Genomic DNA, 21,295 nt, shown 5'->3' on the forward strand with positions numbered 1-21,295 from the left:
GGTGGTGGTGGTGTTGGCTATTCCTGCCAGATTCGTGTCATCCACAAATTTGATGAGGTGGGTCACCTTCTATTCCCTCATCTAAGTCATTTATGAAGATATTGAAGATATTGAAGGACCTAGGACGGAACCTCCCCACTGCTTACTTCCCTCTCGTGGAAAAAAAATAGGTACAAAATGCAAGTGATACTCATTGATTATTCCATTTTCCTCCTGTTTTCCCCACAACAACAACCACATGAAGTAGGTTAGGCTAAAAGATAGCGACAGGCCCAAAGTCACCTACCCGTCTTTTATGTCTAAAGCAGGACTAGAACTCACAGACTCCTGGTTGCAAGCCTGATGATGCCGTTATCACTAGACTAGACCAAACTGATATCATCCTATATTCCTATAAGAACACTAAGAATCATAATATTGGTGATTACAAAGAATTAAACAATGTATGACAGAAGTACCAATCTTCTAAGCCTTATCAAGTCCACTGGCAGTTATTGCTTACTGTTAATCAGAGATAAAAGTTAATACCAAGAACAGTTACAACCCTATCAAAGCATCATTGTGGATTTTTAAGAGCTAGAAAATAAGTTGAAAGATCTGAATGCTCAGATAGTCTTGTTAATCTTTTTGGTTCAAGAGTAGTATGAGACTAAAAGAGAAAGAAGCGTAATGCAGGTAAATGATTGGCTTCAGAAATGATGCTAATGAGAGATTTGGATTCTAGAAACGTGATCTAAATAATATGGACAATGGATTTCTACCACAAGATGAGTTGTATCTTATTACAGTTAGTAAGAGTGTTTGGACAGTGCATGACGAACATGATTTCTAGTAGTTGCTTCTGAATCCTGTCAATGTGGCATCTCAAATTCCTGATTTGGGGGTCTCAACTAGACTTATGCACTTTAGAAGAAACTAGGGACATTATTTAAATAAGCGTATTGTAGAAAGTTACCAACCACCCCTCTCCTAGAAGAATGAAATATTTTAGGAAATATTAAAAAAGCAGGATATTATAGTTCCCTGAATGAGAAATGGAGAAACGTGTTTTTTTAAGAGGCAGGAAGCAGACTCACTCTTAATAGTACCCCCCCCCCAATCTTTCTTAATAGTCCTCAGCAGATATCAGCACTTGAAAGATAAAGAGATAGGAGCTCTATTCATAGGCAAAAATTCCCTGCAGCAAGGTCTGAACAAAGGTAGGATTAGCCCCAGACGTGGATTCCTACCAGTTTGCACCAGTTTGGTAGAACCGGTTCGTCAAATCTACCGAACCGGTTAGAAGAGGTTCCACCGGTGGACCCGGAAGTAAGTTCCGGAATGCCTGCCCCGGCCCTGTCGCTCGCTCGCTCACCCCTGCCCGTCCGGAAGCTGCTCCATTGCTCGCTCCCCCTGCCCGTCCTAGCCCCTATCCTAGCCCCACCCACCGTTCACTGATTGGCTGGCTCACCAATAGCCCTGCCCATCTCTAAAAATCCTATCTAAACCCACTTACCTATTTTCCTGCTTGGCTCTCTATTGCTGCCTGCCGACTCTGAGGAGGTAAGTAAGCTGCAACTAAGCACGGGGGGGGGGGGCAGTGACAGGCCATCTGAGCGGCCTGCCGCGGCACTGCACTATAAGCGATCCTGGTGACCTTTTGCGGCCTTGCAAGGATCCCGGGCTCGCTTATAGAGCAGGGCTGCATGGCTGCCAGAAAGCATGGGCGCGGGGGTGGGGACGGCGGTGGGAGCTTACACGGCACGACCGGCGTCTTTGACATGTTCGTGGACCTCGCAAGGCCTTTGCAAGGTCCCCGGACTTGCCTAAGATGCCTGGTCACTGGAAAGTATGGGCATGGGGGTGGGGACGGCGGTGGGAGCTTACGTGGCACGGCTGGTCTCCTAGGACCTCCTAGGTGCTGGCTGCACCACATAAACTACTGCCCGTCTCCCCGTGCTCAGAAAAACAACTCCGGGAAGGTGCTTTGGTGGCGTCAGGCGTCCTAGAATCTGCCGGCTAGCAAAGGACTTAGCCGGGCTTCCTTTTCTGAGCACGAGGAGGCGGACGGTATTTTGCGCCGTCTGTCTCCCCGTGCTCAGAAAAGCAACTCCAGGATGGTCCTTTGGTGGTGGCAGGCATCCTAGAACCTGCTTGCTAGCAAGGGACTTAGCTGGGCTTCCTTTTCTGAGCACCGGGGAGCCGGACGGTAGTTTGCAATGAGGCTGTAATGAGGGGTTCTGGGTGCTCTCTGAGCTTGGTGGTTTTCTTGCAGATATTTCATTACCAAACTAGATAACATCATCAGTGCTAGAAGAGAGTGGGGTTGGGGGGAAGGAGGAGAAAGATAGAAGGACAAAAAGAAGAAAGAGAGAAAGAGGAGGTGGAGGATAGTGGGATCCTTGCTGCTTTCTGAGGTTGGTGGTTTTCTTACAGACATTTCATTACCAAACTAGGTAACATCATCAGTGCTAGAAGGGAGTGGGGTTGGGGGGGGGGGAGAAGAAAGATAGAAGGACAAAAAGGAGAAAGAGAGGGAGAAAGAGGAGGTGGAGGATAGTGGAATCATTGCTGCTTTCTGAGCATGGTGGTTTTCTTACAGACATTTCATTACCAAACTAGGTAACATCATCAGTGCTAGAAGGGAATGGGGTTGTTGGGAAAGGAGAGGAGGAGGAGAAGTAGAAGGACAAAAAGGAAAAAGATAAGGAGGGAGAGGACTGTGGGCTCCTTTGGTGTTCTCTGAACTTGGTGGTTTTCTTGCAGGCATCTCATTACCCAACCAGGTGTCATCTTCAGTGCTAGAACAAATGGGGTATACAGAGAGGAGGAGGAGGAGGAGGAAGGCGACAACTGTGTTGTCCTTGGTGCTCTCTGATCTTGCTTGTTTTCTTGCAGATGTTTCATTACCCAAACCAGGTATTATCATCATCATCAGTGCTAGAAAGAGTAGGATATATTGAGAGGACGAAGAGGAGTGGGGGTAGGAGGAGGGAGATGACAGCGGGGTCCTTGGTGTTCCCTGAGCTTGGTGGGTTTTTGCAGACATTTCATGACCCAGCTAAGTATCTCACACCAATGACAATAAAACATCTGCAAGCAAACCATCGGGACCACAGGGCATTTATTTCTTCATTTATTAAATTTATATGCCTCCTGTCTCGTGGTCATCACAAACTCCTCATCAGGACCTTCCACAATGACCGGCCTCAGAATTACATCTCCACAATCTCAAATTTTATTTATTGTATATAGAATATTTTAATGGTTTTTTTTAATGTATTGTGTATAGAATATTTTAATGGTTTTATTTTAATTTATTACATATAGAATATTTTAATGGTTTTATTTTAATTTATTGTGTGTAGAATATCTTTTTAAAAATTATTTTTAGGGAATTTTTATTTATTTATTGTTTATAGAATGTTTATTACAAGAAATGTTATTCCTTTTTGCAAATGTTTTATTTGTGATGCAATATGTTGCTTTTAAGTGTACAGTTGGTGCATGTTTTATGTGTCTCAAAGTGGCTTCTTTTCTATGGGCAGGCCTGGTTGGTGCAAGGCAGCTTTGCCGGATTTTGTGTGTTTCTGTGTGATCCCTGGTTGTCTAGGTAATTGTGAGGTGGTTGCTGGTTCTGTGAGCTTCCTGGCACTGTCCTTTATAATTTCCCACAATGCCTTGATGGTTTTTATTCCAGTGGCTTTGTCTTTCCTGTTCTTAGGGTTAGGGAAAAAAACTGATTTCATCTGCAGTCTTTTGGGGGGAAATTGTTATTTTTTGGTGTTTTCCATAGTTTGTGTGTGTGGGTGTGTAATGTCCCGCAGTTATCTACACATTAATAATGATCAAGTACTAGTAATATTTCTTTATACATTTTAGTGACCTTTCCTGACATAATTGGTGTTTTCTTTCATACTTTTAGATTTCTAATTGCTGTTTCTGTTAGTTAGCAATTGATAAAACAAATCCCACGTGAAAAAGTATTCGAAGCCTTCTTGATTTTAATTGTCAATTTATTCATTCCTGCACATTCTAATATTTATACATTTTCCTATCTTTGTTTTTTCCACTGTTGTATAAACACAATTCCAGCAGCTGTTAACGTGTAAAATTAAATGTGTATTGCATTCCCTTTGAAATGCAAGTAGTAAGTAGTAAGCTACTTACCTTCTGTAAGTAGCTCTTTTATTGTTTTGTGTACTTATTTTAATCTTCTTTAAGTAGTAAGTGCACAAAATAATAAATTTCTTTTTTTATATCTTCTTTTTGTAGATCATCCATTGGGGCAAAGAATTCAGTGACATTGTCTTTGCCACTCCCACCCGGTCACATGACTGCCAAGCCACTCCCACCCAGTCACATGGCCAGCAAGCCACTCCTACTCAGCCACATGGCTGGCAAGCCACTCCCACTTGGTCACATGGTCGGCAAGCCACTCCCACTCAGTCACATGGCCGGCAAGCCACTCCCACAAAGCAGGCCACACCTACAGAAGAGGTTCCAAAAATTTTTGAAACCCATCACTGATTAGCCCCTACAAAAGCTGAAAGAATACATGTTCTTGCACAGGATCAGGAAATTCAAGTGCAAAGCCCAAGAGAAGGCATGAATACCCCCCACTGTCAACTCCATGTGGTCAGCTACCCAGAACTCAAGTGGTTCTGTTTCATCATTAAACCATCTTTCCAATCATGTTTCCATGTTTCTTCCATTAAACCATCTTTCATCCATGTTTCCAGTGCCATTCTCCCAGTTTGGAACAGAACCAAATGGATATTTCTTCCAACAGTATTAAATCATATAATAAACATAGAATTATTATAAAATAGTTAAGGCTAAAAAATCAATTCTGGTTGGGGAAGGATGCTCAATTTTTTTTAAAAAAAGCTTTTTAGATATGTTCAAAATAAAAAGGATAGGAATCAGAATGCTAGAACTCAGCAAATATGGCAAACAGATGGCAAAGAAAATATGAAATTATTCATTTGTCTCAACCCACAAAATTTCAAGTACCTGGGAATTTTGAGAGCACTTCCTAGATCAATTGATCTATAAACATCTGAAAAATAATTGCCAGAGATCAGTGTGGATTTGCAAATATTTGCCCAAATATCCCATGACATTCTGATTAGCAAGCTGATTAAGCGTGGGATATACACCAGGACAAGTAAATGAATGCACAGCTGAACGAATAGCTGCATATAATTTCTATAATGTACACATAATTTATATTAATTCATTAATGTACCATTTTATATCAGTGTTTCCTCATCAAAGTGGAGTCATTCTATAATGCTTCAATTTGGAATACTGAGTGGGATGCTTAAAAAATTAGTTTAGGATTCCAAACTTACGAGAAACGTTTAGCTAATCTTCAGATGACACTGAATTATGTGGGGTGGCTAATAACCTAGAAAAGAGAAATAACATTCAAAACAATGGACAGAGAATAATGGAACAAAACTTAACAAGACAATTGCAAAGTTCTTCACAAAGGAAACAAGAATGGAATCCATGAATATAAAAAAGGGAATACTTGGCTTGGTAATAGTACTTGTGAAAGTACGATTGTGATACAAGTTAGTTTTGATTCAATGGAGCAATTTGGCTGAAAAAAACCCCCCACAAATGCAACTTTAGATGAAAACAACAGAAGAATCAATCTCAAAGCAAAGAAAGTAATAATACTATATTCATATGCATAAGTCAGAGCTCACCATGATTTCAGATTCAGGTTTGGGGCATCACATTTTAAGAATGATTCAAACAAACAGAAAAGAAATCAGAGAAAGGAAACAAGGATGATTAGGGGATTCAAAGCTAAGCGACAATTCTTTGATTTCATAACATATAGACAGGTTTAACCATAGTTTCAATTGGAAAAATGTGACAATCCTAAACCAGGCCAAATCCAAAAATGCCAGGGAATTTCTAGAAGTCTGGCTCTCTGACAAATCAGCCATCAATAGACTCATAGACATTAACAACATCTGTAGACTATGCCAAAGAGACAATCAACCAGCCCAAAAGAGAAAAAGGCTCCAGCACCTCCACCAGTAATCAGTACTCAGATCAGCGTAGATTAACTCCAAGGTCAACTTCAGACCAACAATCAAATAAGCAATACCCGAATTAAGAAACTGCCAAAGAGCCATTATTAAACAGGCCAACCAAAGAATCATTAACATGGCCCCCACCAACAGACAGGCAAGACACCAGAATAGCAAACAGCACTCCTTACTAGCACTGATGATGTTACCTAGTTAGTGTGATGAAACATCTGCAAGAAAACAAGCAAGCTCAGAGAGCACCAAGGACCCCTCAAAGCTAAGTCTATGAAAAGAGACTGAAGGGAACAGAAGACAGAATAGAATAGAATAGAATAGAATAGAATAGAATAGAATAGAATAGAATAGAATAGAATAGAATAGAACAGAACAGAACAGAACAGAACAGAATAACAGAGTTAGAAGGGATATTGAAGGTCTTCTAGTCCAACCCCCTGCCTAGGCAGGAAACCCTACACCATTTCAGACAAAAATAAGTCAAGATCTATCTTCTACTCTTGTACCTATGATCCTTGAATGTGATCAAAGCAGTGGAGAAAAAAATATGGTTGGTGGCACAGCAACAGCATTTCCAACTACAACACCCACAGAGATGAGACAGAGACAGAGACAAGAGAGAGAGAGGGAGGGGGAGAGAGAGAGAGAGCTTATTATCCTTCTATTCAAGAACTAATTTTAGGTATTCCCTGTGAAGGGACAAATGACTGAGGCGAGTGATCACTGAAATAAAAACTGCTTTAATCAACTAGGAGAACAGAACAGAGCCTGCTGGTTTGACAGCTATTTACACAGGTGGCTGTCAAACTGGCAACCAATTAGACCACGACCTTTTCCCGCCAGAACCCTCCTTTAATTTCAACCAATGGCAATCATCCTCAATCTTGATTGACACTGAATATACAACAATGGCTACAATCATTTCATATTGGCACTATGTCAGGAGTGTCAAACTCATGGGCCCGCAGGCCAAAATTGTTATACGCTGGCCAGGCCCATCACCATTTTAGCAAAGGGGGGGAAAGGCACAATACACAATGTGACACTGTGCATTTGACACCCCTGTACTATGCGAACAAAACAATCCATATATAATGTCCTACTTTTTCTTTTCTATGCTGAGTAAGATTGTATTCTACATCCCTTGCTTTTGGCTAGTTATTTCAAGCTCGCCTATTTGCATACAATTTCTGGCTGATTAGGCTGAAATTTCTCATGCTGTTTCCATCTATATTAGGACTACACTGCTTTGTTTTCTGTGCGATGTTTATTCAGATACCAAGATCACCACCCAAAGCCCTACTTTTTCTCTCTTTCTGTGAATCTATTTACTTTTAATGAGGGAAACAAAGTATTTTAAGGGAAGCAAATTAATTTATTTTATAACGCTCTGCATCTATGCATATCTAATTATTTTTAATGGGGAAGCAGACATTTTAAGAGAAACAAATTGATCTATTTTACAGGAAGGGTTATGTGAATCCACTTGGTTTCAAGGGACGCAGTGAAACGTTTTAAAAGAGACAAATTAATTTATTTTGCAGGTCAAGTGGATGTAAATCCAGTTAAAAGAAAAGTAAAGCTTTCTATTTTTGTGCAATTTGTGGCCTTTACTTTTTTTTGGCTCATTAAATCACCGCAGCCACTTCACAACTCTGCCACTAATATTTCATCAGAATTTAATTTGAAGTCAAAGCATTGTTTCCCACAGCTGTAGAGTTACCTCCATGCTGCATCATGATTAAATATGCAGGCCTCCTTGACAGGAATGCCAGTTGTCTACTGGCCTATGTTAGAGGAATAATCTGGGGTTTCAACTCAAGCCATGATTGTGCAAGAATAAAAATGAAATCCAAACAGCTGTGAGGAAAGGACAAATATTTATTCCCCAAAGCAAAGAGCTTTGCTTTGGGGGGAGCTCCAGACAAAATGGAGTACAGAGACACTATTTTACAGGGGACCTTATTCTGGGTATGGAAGTGTGTACATGCTGATTCTAGGGTGATACTTGAAGGCTTTGGGTTTGTACATGTCATCTATGATTTTCATTCTTGTCAATATGCAGTTCTGCTGGGAGACCATGTTAATCAAATCTGTTTGTGTTTACAGACCTTCTCCTTTGATATGTAGATTAGGTTTGGGACATTTATTTGGGAGTTTGAGGAAGTTTGAGGAAAATATTCCCCCTCCCCTATCTACTATTGTTCCTTAATTAACTTACTTTCAGCTTGACAGTCAATTATCTAGTGGAGAGACTGATTCTCAGCCCATTGTGGATTTTATTCATGTTTAAGGGAAGATCAAGACAGTATAAAGAATAAAATATATTTTGAGTTATAATTTCCCACATCTATGTATCCTGAAGAGACTCTGAAAGTGTTGGCTACCAAAACAGCTATAAAAGAGTTAGCTTTACTGAAAATGGTTGGCCGGGGAATTCTAGGTAACGTCCACCCATCTTAAAGCTGCCAAGGTTAAAAACCAGAACAGAAATAGATTTGTTCTCCAAAGTTTTTGCAGACACCTAAAATTAGAGATGCATAATAGTAAGATAAAGGAATTATGAAGAGAAAAACCCAGCTCAAGCAGGGGAATCCATAGAAGCATGCTGAATGACAAAAGCAATGTTTTATGCTTTATGTTTGATTGTAACATCGCAATGCATATATCCCAAAACCCCAAAGAGATTGGGACTTGCATTGCAATCCCATAAAGTAGCTGAAATAATAAAATGTAATCCAGAATCTCAGAAGATAGGGGCTCTTTCCCAGAGGGCAAAGAGATAGCAAGCTTGGAGTATCTGGAGGACAGGGAGAGAGCAAGTCAGACCCTCCCAATTAACAGAGTGTATCTGTAATTATTGCAGATAATTTTTTTAGTGTGGCAAGATTCTGCTTGTAGATGACCAACAATAAAGGAACTATTCAGAAGTAACTCCGTGTGTTGTTATTTGGCCTGACAGTTTTTGTCCTTTTGCCTGCCTATGAACTGAGCTTAAGTAAGATTTTTCATCAGAAGACACTAGTACAGATTCAGATAAGGTCTGTTTCAGTGATGGCTAACCTTTTTGTCATTGCATGCCAAAAGCGCACGCACCCATTCCCATAATGGAATGCATGTGAACCTCCCCCGCCCCTTGCATGTGCACTGCCCCCCCTCGCCCAGTTTTGGCTTCCAGGTTGGTGCAGGAGGCTTTCCAGGCCCATAATGCAGCATGGGGGGGCTCGCGCAGCACCCCATTTTGGGCCTGGAAGGCCTCCTGAACTGACCTGGAAGCCAAAACGGGGCACAAGGCGCGAGGCTCCAAAATGCAATGCAAATGCCCCTGTGCATGCGCCCCGATCCAGCACATGCACAAACGTGTTGCCCCCCTGCGCCTCGCCACATGCATGTGCGGCAGAGACCCAAAGACCAGCTGGCCGGCGGGAAGCACACACACATGTGCGGTGGAGCTAAGCTAGACGACAGTTGGTGTGCCCGCAGAGAGGGCTATGCGTGCTACCAGGGGCACGCGTGCCATAGGTTCACCATCACGGGTCTATTCACTCCAATCAAAATCTTTCATTCTGATCACTTTTCACTGTGTCAGGGGAGTGAAGGAGGACATTCTTAAACATTAATTTAACCTTTCTATATTTCATTCTGTAACTAGGGAAATGAAAATTATCCAGAGAAACCTATGAGTAAATTCTTCCTTGCACTCCTTGATTGAAAAGAAAATTATTAATTGCTTCTCAATTTCGCCCCCCCCCCCCAAGTTGAATCAGCTCACATCACCTGAATCTTACAGATAAACCAGAATGAACACATGTTAAAATCTGCACATTTTTTGTAGTTCAATTCATAATTAACCCCCTCCCCAACAAATTCACATGAAAATGCATATATTGGGTAAGTACACACAAAAGTGCATTGCTTTAGAGTAAAATATTATTGAATCAGTTTATTATTAGCTACCTTCATTACTGGAGGAACTGCAAATATGCAAGGGAAAAATATACAAATGTATATAGCAATAGAAAATACTTTTTTATTTTATTTTTCAATTTATCGCATTTTTATCCCGCATTTTCACCTTTTATGGTGGGGTGGCAGTGGTGGTGGAATTAACAAAGTAGGGATTGTTCATCTGTATTAACATTTTTCATGATAATTTTTTCATCAAATGTACGTCTTTACTTGCAATACAATCCTACCCTTGATAACTATATTTAGAACTGCACCCTTGATTATGTGCTTGTATGAGCATGTGTCTATTTATTGGGTTCTCAATGCACTTACTATTAAAACAGCATAGCTATAAACCTCCTTAAATGTTAGTGAAATCTATTTGAAAATTAAAACAGATAAACTATAGTTTCAAATTGGAGAAGAAAAACAGATAGAGAATAGATGTATCTATTTTTCCCCCACTGCTTTGCTAGTTACAGAATACCATTTTCTATAAATCCGCTAGTTGGCACAGCACAGCCTCATTAACATACCTTCTCATAATCCTTCCATCTCTCTCTCTTTTTAAGATGATGGTAAGGAATCTACACTTACAGACTTACATTCTTGGCATGATATTATTACCTCTATAACTGGGATCAAGACAGGTTGTACTTCCAAACACTCATAAGGCAAGATAGAGAAATTAATTTGCTTCCTGATGTGAGTTAAGGGAACTCACAAATCCTTCTACTAATCTTCTGCCTTTCAAAACAGAACAGTGATTAAAAAAAATATCCAGAGATAATGACCAGGGATATTCTGGCATAGGATTCAGAACTGGGGCCCTTTTCTCCTTTCCCTCTATATTTACAAAATGCACTTCATAGAATGTATGATTTATATTTTTGCTAAATATCAATGTTCCAATGCATGTTTATTTTATGTTTAATGACATCCACACTTATTAAATTACATCATTACTGCTTTACCTTTCAAAGTAAAATCTAGGAATCTCTTATGTGAATAAGTGTGTGTGTGTGTGTGTGTGTTTCTGTAGTCCTGCTAGACAAAATCAAATATATCTTACATTAGAGAGAGAAAAATGGAATAATCCATATAATGCCCATTCTGCTCTACAAAAGCACGATAATATGACATAAACATGACAATGAATATTTAGCTGTCAAATAGACCATCAAAAGTAATAACAAGTATGTAACAAATAATTAGGGAAAGTGTTTATATGAAACATTTTCATTGTGACTTGTCCAATCTACATCAAAATATGTTCGAACCAATCTTTCCTTGGGATTGCAACGATTCCTTCTTTTCTTTCATTTGCTATCACACTTCACAAATATAACTTAATGGTTTACAACAACAATAATAATAATAATAATAATAATAATAATAATAATAATAATAATAATAATAATAATAATAATAATGGAAAGAGTGCGGTCTATAAATTAAAGTATTATTATTATTATTATTATTATTATTATTATTATTATTATTATTATTATTATTATTATTATTATTATTATTATTAATGTGGCTTTGTTCTTCCTCTCTGGTTGCCATTTTCCCAACTGCTTTCATTACTATCCAGAGAATACTTTGAATTTTAGGAACAGCTTCCAGGTATACTTAAGGGGCCAAAGGAGAAACAAGGCAGCAACATTCCTATGTATGTATGGGTCACTAATCTCAATTCTTTTGCTTTAAGGCTATGATCCCATTTTTGAGGTTTTTTCACACATCAATTAATCCAGCTCCTACACTGCATTTTCTCCAAAATTCTCCCGATTCAATGACTGTTTAAGACTGTTATTCTGTTTTTCATACAAGGTCACAGGGAAAATGCACATTACCAAAATTATTTTCTTTTAAAAAGTACACATAAAAATATTTGCAGTGGTTTACACACCCAGAGGTATGTGCTAAAGTCATGAATATTCAGCAGAGCATCACAGAATTCTGCCAATTCTAACTTTTTGCCAAAAACTTGTTCTTCCGTTCCACAGCTTTTCCCTTTCCACAGATTCCATAGAAAATCCAGGTCATAGGGTATTACAGGAGAAAAGTGGGAATTTATGAAAGAATGATGTAGGCAAGCCAAAAGGAGAATGCAAAATTGAGGCCTTCAAATATCTCTACTACATCAGGAGGATACTTCAGAGTTCCATTTCAAAAATAAATATTGTAATTAAATAGAACTAGAACCGCTCTCATAGAACCACTAGGAAAAGAAGTAAAAATAATTTCTTTTTTAAAGATTTAAATCCTACCTTTCTTATGGCTAGAGGTGGTATTCAGCTGGTTCGGACTGGTTCTGGTGAACCGGTAGCGGAAATTTTGAGTAGTTCAGAGAACTGGCAAATAACACCTCTGGCTGGCCTGCCCTCCTGCCCACACTGTTCCCTGTCCTATATTACCTTGTTTTTTTAGCTCACCCAATTCGCTAAGCTCACCAGCGCTGACACCGAGGGCGGTCTTTGAGTGCTGTGTGTGTGCATGAAGCATGCTTTAAGCTCACTCTCATAGAACCAATAGGAAAAGATTTGGAATCCCAAATCGTCTGCTTATGGCACTATGTCTTTCACTCATTCCTTCAATCCCCCCCCCCCCCCCAATACTGGTATCTCCTATGAGATAGACTGGGCTGAGAGAGAATGATTGAACCAAAGGCACCTAGTAAGGTTCCATGACTGACATGAATTCATTCCCAATCCAACACCTTAAATACTGCATTATCTGTACTAAAATAAAGAGCAGAATCTTGTCAACAAGCCTTCAATAATGCACAGACGTGTCTGTGTGTGTGTGTGTGTGTGTATGAATTTACTTAGTAGTCTATGCATAATTTTATATAATACATTCATGTGTGTATGCGTCTATATACATATATTATACACACACACACACACACACACACATATCCCAAACATGAGAGGGAGCTCACTACTCCCCCTTTCTGTCCTTCGGCTCATTACAGAGGATCATCCAGGCAGAAAACCATATTTTTAATGTTGCCTTTTTGAAAGGGGGAGTAGTGAGCTCCCTCCCATATTTGGGCATACCAGGGGTTGTAACACAAATACATACCTATTTCCCTGGCCTAGCTGATAAGGAAGAGAGCCTGTGGCTTAGTGGCAATTGCATCGGCCTAATATGCAATACAGCCCTGGTTCGATTCCCAGTAAGGGAATGGCTAGCTGATGAGACCTAAATAGGTTGAAATAGATCTATACTAGTCTCCTTTTATTTATTTATCAGCACAAATACAACACAAATATAAAAAGGCAACATTAAAAATAAAAATATGGTTTTCTGCCTGGATGGTCCTCTGTAATGAGCCGAAGGACAGAAAGGGGGAGTAGTGAGCTCCCTCCCATATTTGGGCATACCAGGGGTTGTAACACAAATACATACATACATACATACATACATACACACACACACACACACACACACACATCAAAATTATAATCTGCCATGCTCAAAGAAGCCAAATTGAGAAAGATTTCACTTGCATCATGTCCAGCAAAAGTAAACTTCCACATTTCTTGTTATAAGAATTGTATGTGAACTGAAATGAAAGAAGTTGCTCTATAGAAGCAGATACATCACATAAGCTGTTTTATACTAAAACATATCTTTGGTCAAGTCAAAGTGATAGTCATTAAAAGTACATCATATAAAAAGGATACAAGGACAGACATCAGAGGTAGATTAATATGTTCCATTGCAACCCAGACTTTAAAAAATTAACATAATAATTTATTAAAATATTAATGGTCTGTGATGATAGGCCTGTCTGGGCCTGGTAGGATAAAAATAGGCAGCAGGAGGCATGATTTTCTAAGAGCTACAGGGCTACTACATATTACATTAGATTAACAGAGTTGGAAGGGACCTTGTAGGTCATCTAATCCAACCCCACCCACCCAAGCAGGAGACCCTACACCATTTCTGACAAATGGTAGTCCAATCTCTTCTTGAAAGCCTCCAGTGATGCAGCACCCACAACTTCTGAAGGCAAGCAGTTCCATTGGTTGATTGTTCTCATTGTCAGAAAATTTCTTCTTATTTCTAAGTTGAATCTCTCCTTGGTCAGTTTCCATCCATTATTCCTTAACTGGCCTTCAGGTGCCTTAGAAAATAGCTGGATCCCTTCCTCTATCTAGCAGTCCCTCAAATATTGGAACACTGCTATCATGTCTCCCCTGGTCCTTCTCTACAGTAGACTAGCCATGCCCAGTTCCTGTAACCATTCTTTATATGTTTTAGTCTACAATCCCCTAATCATCCTGGTTGCTCTTCTCTGCACTTTTTCTAGAGTCTCAACACCTTTCTTATGGTCTATATCCAGACCAAAACTGGATGCAGTATTCCAGATGTGGTCTTATCAAGGCTCTATAGAGTGGTATTAATATGATCTTGATTATATCCCTCTGCTAATGCAATTTAGGATTGCATTGGCTTTTTTGGCTGCGGCTGCACACTGCTGGCTCATATTTAGCAAATTGTCCACTAAGACTCCAAGATCCCTCTCACAGTTACAGCTATTAAACCTGGTTTCACCCAACCTGTATGTGTACTTTTTGTTTTTGTTTTTTTGTCATAGTGTAAGACAACTTTTCTCTACATTGAATTTCATTTTGTTAGATAGGAACCAGTGTTCAAGTCTGTCAAGATCCATCTGGATCCTGAGCCTATCATTAGGGTCTTAGCTATTCCTGCCAGCTTAGTATCATTCCCACATGTGGGAAATTTCCTTTCTATTCCCTCATCTAAGTTGTTTATGAAGATATTGAAGAGTACTGGGCCTAAGATGAAACCTTGTGGTACCCCACTGCTTACTTCCCTCTATGTAGACATTGACCTATTAAGGACTACTCATTGGGTACGGTTTTTCAGCCAGTTACGAATCCATCTGGTGGTGATGTTATTTATCCCACTTTTTTCTAGCTTAGCAAGAAGTAGGTTGTGGTCTACTTTGTCGAATGCCTTGCTGAAGTCTTGCTGTTCACAGAGTTTTGCTGGTCTACTAATTTAGTCACTATGTTGAAGAATGAAATAAAATTGGTTTGGCATGATCTGTTTTTAACTTAATACTATATGTCAGCAACCTGAATTGGGGATAGAAGCTAATAGGGGGAAAGGAAGATTATATCAAACTTGCTTACTATAGTCATAATAGCCACTTACATTTGTATTCTTTCTTCCATATTTTGTACTAACTGAAATTTTCACAGAAATGAACCTCTGACGCATTATCATTTCCATGAAATCTTGGATTCATTAACTTATCACAACCTGACACCCCCCCTCCCCAAGAGTTACCCATCTCCAATGAGAAGCAGATCGTTCTCCTTTTCATCTTGTACTAGAGAAGTTGTTGATGGCCTTTTGTTAAAAACAAACAAACAAACCTGGAGTAGAGGTTTATCCATTGCAACTGATGATAGTTATTTTATAAAAGTTAAATGGCTTGTGGACTGCCACAAATACAGTCAGATGCAGCCAGTGCAAGATAACTTAGAGATCATAACAAAACTGACATTCTTTTCTACATCAGATGCAGCTTTCTCATTCATGGTCCACAAGTAATTTTATTTAATAAGGCTTTAGTTTATCAAAAAAAAGTTGATTCTGAACCTTCTAATGCTTTAAGAAATTTTATAATTGTTTTTAGTAGTTATTACTCCTCTGAGTGATTCCTTGTTACAAGAAGCAGGAAAGATATACATAAATCTAAGTGTACACACAACACATACAATGAAAAAGTCGAGTGATTAAATAAAATATCAGACTATTGTCCAAAGAGCAGACTTACACTTTGAGAGATGTCTATGCAGATTTTCAGTCATCTAGGTCATGGTTGTCTCAAAAGTGCTTTTTCAACAGGGAACTGGACTTTGTTTTTACTCTTGAATATGTTTCACTTCTTATCCAAGAAGCTTCTTCAGTTGAACTTTTTGGATGAGAAGTGAAACGTCTTCAAGGAAAAAGAAGAAAGCCCAATTGCCTCTTGAAAAAGCACCTTTAGATTGCACTTTGAGAAATAGTTGAAAGGCAAATAATAAACGCTTAGGTCAAATTTAGCAATATTGGTTGCATTTTCCAAATTTTAACATTATAGGCAAAATAGTTTTAAAAAGACAACATCAATATGCTATTGTTCACATTACAACCAAGTAACCATATTTGACCAAAACTATCATAGATAGAGACGAAGGCTGTAGGATTTCCATGCCAATGACTGTCTAGGGTGATTCTCAGTCATTCGGGTCATAGTTGTTCCAAATAAGCTTTTTCAAAAGGCAACTGGACTTTGTTTTTTCTCTTGAATATGTTTCTCTTCTCATCCAAGAAGCGAACTGAAGCAGAACTTTCTTGGATGAGAATCGAAATCAAGATAAAAAAACCCAACTCCAGTTGCTTTTGGAAGAAGCACCTTTAGAACAACCACAGCAATAATTGTCTGTGCATATATGCCAATGTACATAGATGTTTATTTTGATCAAGAGAAAATAATAACTAGCCCAAACATAGTCAGATCACTCACTTCTCCAGCTTGACTTCCCTGGCGCTACTCCCCACCGCGGGGAGGCGGAACCAGATTATCCCAGATGGTTCCGCCCCAAGCGCCTGATGGAACCGGATAGGTTCCAGGCTGAGCTTGGGCCATTTCCTGCTGACCTGTCCCGCTCCCGGGCTGAGGACCTGGTAGCCGCATGGAATAGTGCGGCTGCCGGTGCCTTGGACCGGGTGGCGCCTTTGGGGCCTCTCCGACGGCCACGATCAACCCGAGCCCCCTGGTTTAACGGGGAGCTAAGGGCGATGAAACGCCTTAGGAGACGCCTGGAGAGTAAGTGGAGATCCTCCCGCTCCGAAGCTGACCGAACACAGGTAAGAGCCTACATAAGGACCTACCTTGTGGCAATAAGAGTGGCCAAACGTCAGTATTGTGCCACTCTTATAGCGTCCGCAGAGAACCGCCCTGCTGCCCTGTTTCGGGTGACCCGCTCCCTTCTGTCACAGGAGCAGCGGGACCCCCCATTGCAGGGCAGGGCAGAGGAATTTGGAGAGTTCCTGCAGGATAAAATCGATCATATCCGGAGAGGTTGGACCCACTCCAGTGCTCCAGTGGGGACGTCCGAGACTAGTCTTGAGAGACCATGCTGGGAGGAGTTTGACCCTGTTGTCATCAAAGATTTGGACAGGTTGCGCGGGCGACTGCGGGCCACCACATGTTTACTGGACCCGTGTCCCTCCTGGTTGGTGCTGGCCTCCTGGGAGGGCTCACGAGGCTGGCTACTGGGACTGGTGAACGCTTCGTTGGGGGAGGGCCGGATGCCGGCCGCCTTGAAAGAGGCGGTGGTCAGGCCCCTGCTCAAGAAGCCTTCTCTGGACCCAAAGGAACTAGCAAATTATCGTCCTGTCTCCAACCTTCCTTTTTTAGCAAAGGTTGTTGAGAGTGTGGTGGCTCAGCAGTTTCCGCGTCACCTGGAGGAAGATGATTATCTAGACCCGCGCCAGTCCGGCTTCCGACTCGGTCACAGCACGGAGACGGCCTTGGTCGCGTTGGTGGATGATCTCTGGAGGGCAAAGGATGAGGGTTGTTCCTCCATCCTTGTTCTATTAGATCTCTCGGCGGCCTTCGATACCATCGACCATGGTATCCTATTGCGCCGGCTGGAGGGGTTGGGGATTGGAGGCACCGTGCTACGGTGGTTCCACTCCTACCTCTCTGGCCGGACGCAATGTGTGTTGACGGGGGAGCAGAGGTCGACCGCAAGGCCCCTCATTTGTGGGGTCCCACAGGGGTCGATTCTCTCGCCTCTCTTGTTCAACATATATATGAAGCCGCTGGGCGAGATCATCCGTGGTTTTGGGGTGAGTTACCATCTGTACGCTGATGATACTCAGTTGTACATTTCCACCCCAAACCACCCCAACGAGGCTGTCGAAGTGATGACCCGATGTCTGGAAGCCGTACGGGTCTGGATGGATGACAGCAGGCTCAGGCTCAACCCCTCCAAGACAGAGTGGCTGTGGTTCCCGGCTTCCCGATTCAATCAGCATATTCCATCGCTGACCATCAGGGATGAGCAATTAGCCCCGGTGGAAGGTGCGCGCAACTTGGGCGTCCTCCTTGACGATCGGCTGACCTTAGAAGATCACGTGGCGGCCGTGGTAAGGGGGGCGTTCCACCAGGTTCGCCTCGTGCGCCAGTTGCGGCCCCTTTTGGACCGGGAGGCCTTGCGCACAGTCACTCACGCGCTGGTGACGTCCCGCCTGGACTACTGTAACGCTCTCTACATGGGGCTCCCCTTGAGGTGCGCCCGGAGACTGCAGTTGGTCCAGAATGCAGCCGCGCGGGTTATTATGGGGAGATCGAGATTCTCCCATATAACACCTATCCTGCGCGAGCTGCACTGGCTTCCTGTGGCCTACCGGGTGCGCTTCAAGGTACTGGTTACCATCTTCACAGCGCTCCATGGCACAGGGCCTAGTTACCTGCGGGATCGCGTCCTGCCCCATACATCCCTGCGACCCACTCGCTCACACAGGGAGGGGCTACTCCGGGTGCCGTCCTCTAGAGAGTGCCTGGGGACGGTGCCCAGGAGTAGGGCCTTCTCTGTGGTGGGCCCTACCCTTTGGAATGACCTCCCCCCAGACATCCGGACAACAACCGATCTTCGCTCCTTCCGTATGAAGCTGAAGACCTACCTGTTTTGTCAAGCCGGCCTGGCATAACGTTACTATCTTGCCACCCCAGGTCATTTTACAATGGGAAATTTTGTTTTTAATATTTTTGGGGTTTTAAACTTTGTAAGTATGCTTATTTATGGACTTATTTTTACCTCCTCTGCACGATTTTATGGTGCTATCTTGATTATTGCTCTGTACGTCGCCCCGAGTCCCTGTGGGGAGAGGGGGCGACTAATAAGTTCAATAAAATAATAAATAATAATAATAATATGACTATATATGAGAGCTATGCTTGAATACTCCTTAATATTAATATTAATTGTGCTTCTCAGTCTGTATAAGAATTAAGTTCTTATGTTAGGAACCATGATATTTCTTCAGAGTTCCCTGTTTTAAAATGAGGTTTCTTGCTTAATTTAAAATCACAGCACTGTTTTACATAAAGCTTTGCCAGGACCACATAAATCTGTCTCCATTATTACATCCACATTTAAGACAAAACTGCATCGTATTATCCATGTTCCATAACTTTTCATAATTTCCTTCCTTTGCTCTATGAGTTCTAGGTCTTCTTGATTTTACTTACAACATTTCATTTGGACCTAATACGTTAAGTCATTTTTTACGATTCAGCACAGCAAATGAAAACTCAATTCCAACCAACTCTTGACCGACATTAGGAACTGCGGTGGCACAATGGTTAGAATAGGGTATTGCAGGCTAACTCTGCCCACTGCCAGGAATTCGATTCTGACTAACTCAAGATTGACTCAGCCTTCCATCTTTCCAAATTTGATAATATGAGTTCCCAGATTGTTGGGGGTAATATGCTGATTTTGCAAATAATTCAGACAGTGCTGTAAAACACCAAGGGATACTATATAAGTGCTATTGCTATTGCTTTATCACAAAAAACATTAGCATTTTTTTAAAAATTTTGCAAACCACATCAATGAGGAAATAGATGGAAAATCTATGGCAACACACAGCTCCCCCTCCCCCCCTTTTTAGTAGCTCTCAGACATCTATTTGACTATGACTGTTGAAACCTGACAGCATAGTTTTCTGCCATTTTGTTACGAAAACATACAACAACTGAAGCAAATCCTAAAATTGGCATTCCATAGTTTAAAAGACAAGGAAAATACTCAGTTTTCTGGCACCCACAATTTAGCCAAATTGTGAGGATTGTACCTCAGTAAAGCTGAAGTGCACCAGACTGAGGAAAGTTTGGCTAAATTCTTTTTGCATCTTAAGATTTAAGATTTCATTTTAAAAACGCTGTTTTACCGTATGGTTTAACTACCATCACAATACAATTGTATTTTGAAATGGAGGAACACAGTTCGGTTTACAATGACGTTAGCTCCAGTAAAGTAAAGACAACATTGTTTGTATATGTTGTAGGTAAAACATTACAAAAGGTTGGAAATGGCAGTTTCCCTTTGAATTTTGGGATTACCTTTGTTAGTGTCAAATGTGTTGTTTAAGAAATGTTATTGGCTCAATTCAGTTTCTATGAAGAGAAGACGATTGACATTCTATCTACTGTAGAAACAACTTCCCTAACTATTAGGAAGTTGGAGAAGGAATAGAATGGTTCCAAAAAGCATTAAAGTCATTTGAGCAAAACAGGATTGCTAATGGTTTATAGCAAAGGACTGTATTCCAGATTAAACATTTCTCAAACAATCCTTTGTGCGGGATCTCTATTAGTTTTTGAAAAAAGCTTTTGGTGGATATATGCACACACATACATGTGTGAACATGTATATATACATAGATGCACGGATACTTATACAGTAACAAAAAAAGATGATTCCAACGAAGTTAAAGAATTTATAAACTATTTTGATGATTGTTTTAAGTGTCTAAAATAAGAGACCAGTTTTCAACATGGTGAGCGTGTTTCACATCCATTGGGAAAATGGGGAAGCAAGGGATAATTCTGGAGGGGCAAAATTCACTTACAAAAAACACACGGCTCCATCCCTTGCCTAGTCAAATGAACTTTTCCTGGGAAAGTTGCAACACAGATGCACAGGGAGAGCAAACGTGATAAGAAGATTTTTTTTTAACTCCGTCATTACTGCACGAAACAATTTTGAAATGCTTTGCACTAATAGAAACAAACTTCCACCGCCTTCTCAAATCCAGGCCCACCCAGTCGCCTACCTTCAGGACTTCCATTGGCACCTGAGTCGCAGGAGGATGGCTGGAGGGGAGGCTGACGTTGATGGCAGGTGTCTGACTCACAGCCCCTCTCTGCTGCATGAACTGAGCTGCCTGCTGCTTCTGTCGCTGCTCTCGGCGTTCTTGTTCCTGCATTTGCTCACGCATGAGCTGCTGTCGTAGCAAAATCCGTGATGTCATATTGGAGGAGCTTAGCGGAGGCTTGGAAGCTCCAGGGTGCTCCAAACTGCTGAGGGAAACACCAGAGAACACTCATCACTGCTCAGTAAAATATTAGCTGGAGTTGAAAGAGTTAGGCTTCGGGATGGGATCATTGCATGGACTAGGAAATAGGCAAAAACTTTTTGCAAGGGTAGAAAAATGCATGTCAGGGGTGTGAATCTACAGATTGCTGGGCT

The 21,295-nt window shown here is 41.1% G+C and overlaps 1 protein-coding gene across 5 annotated transcripts in view; it reads right to left on the minus strand.

Moving 5' to 3' along the window:
* MITF (melanocyte inducing transcription factor) overlaps positions 1–21,295 on the minus strand; it is a 197,848-nt gene that overhangs the window by 61,896 nt on the left and 114,657 nt on the right. For 4 of the 5 annotated variants that reach the window (XM_081934602.1, XM_081934599.1, XM_081934603.1 and 1 more), the window contains exon 2: positions 20,880–21,126. In XM_081934602.1, coding sequence (XP_081790728.1) covers positions 20,880–21,126 — 247 coding nt within the window. The remainder of the gene's footprint in view (positions 1–20,879; positions 21,127–21,295) is intronic. The other variant, XM_081934600.1, reaches the window with a different exon arrangement.

The sequence above is a fragment of the Natrix helvetica genome (assembly GCF_964273705.1).
Source record: "Natrix helvetica genome assembly, chromosome: 1".
NCBI classification, from domain to species: domain Eukaryota; kingdom Metazoa; phylum Chordata; class Lepidosauria; order Squamata; family Natricidae; genus Natrix; species Natrix helvetica.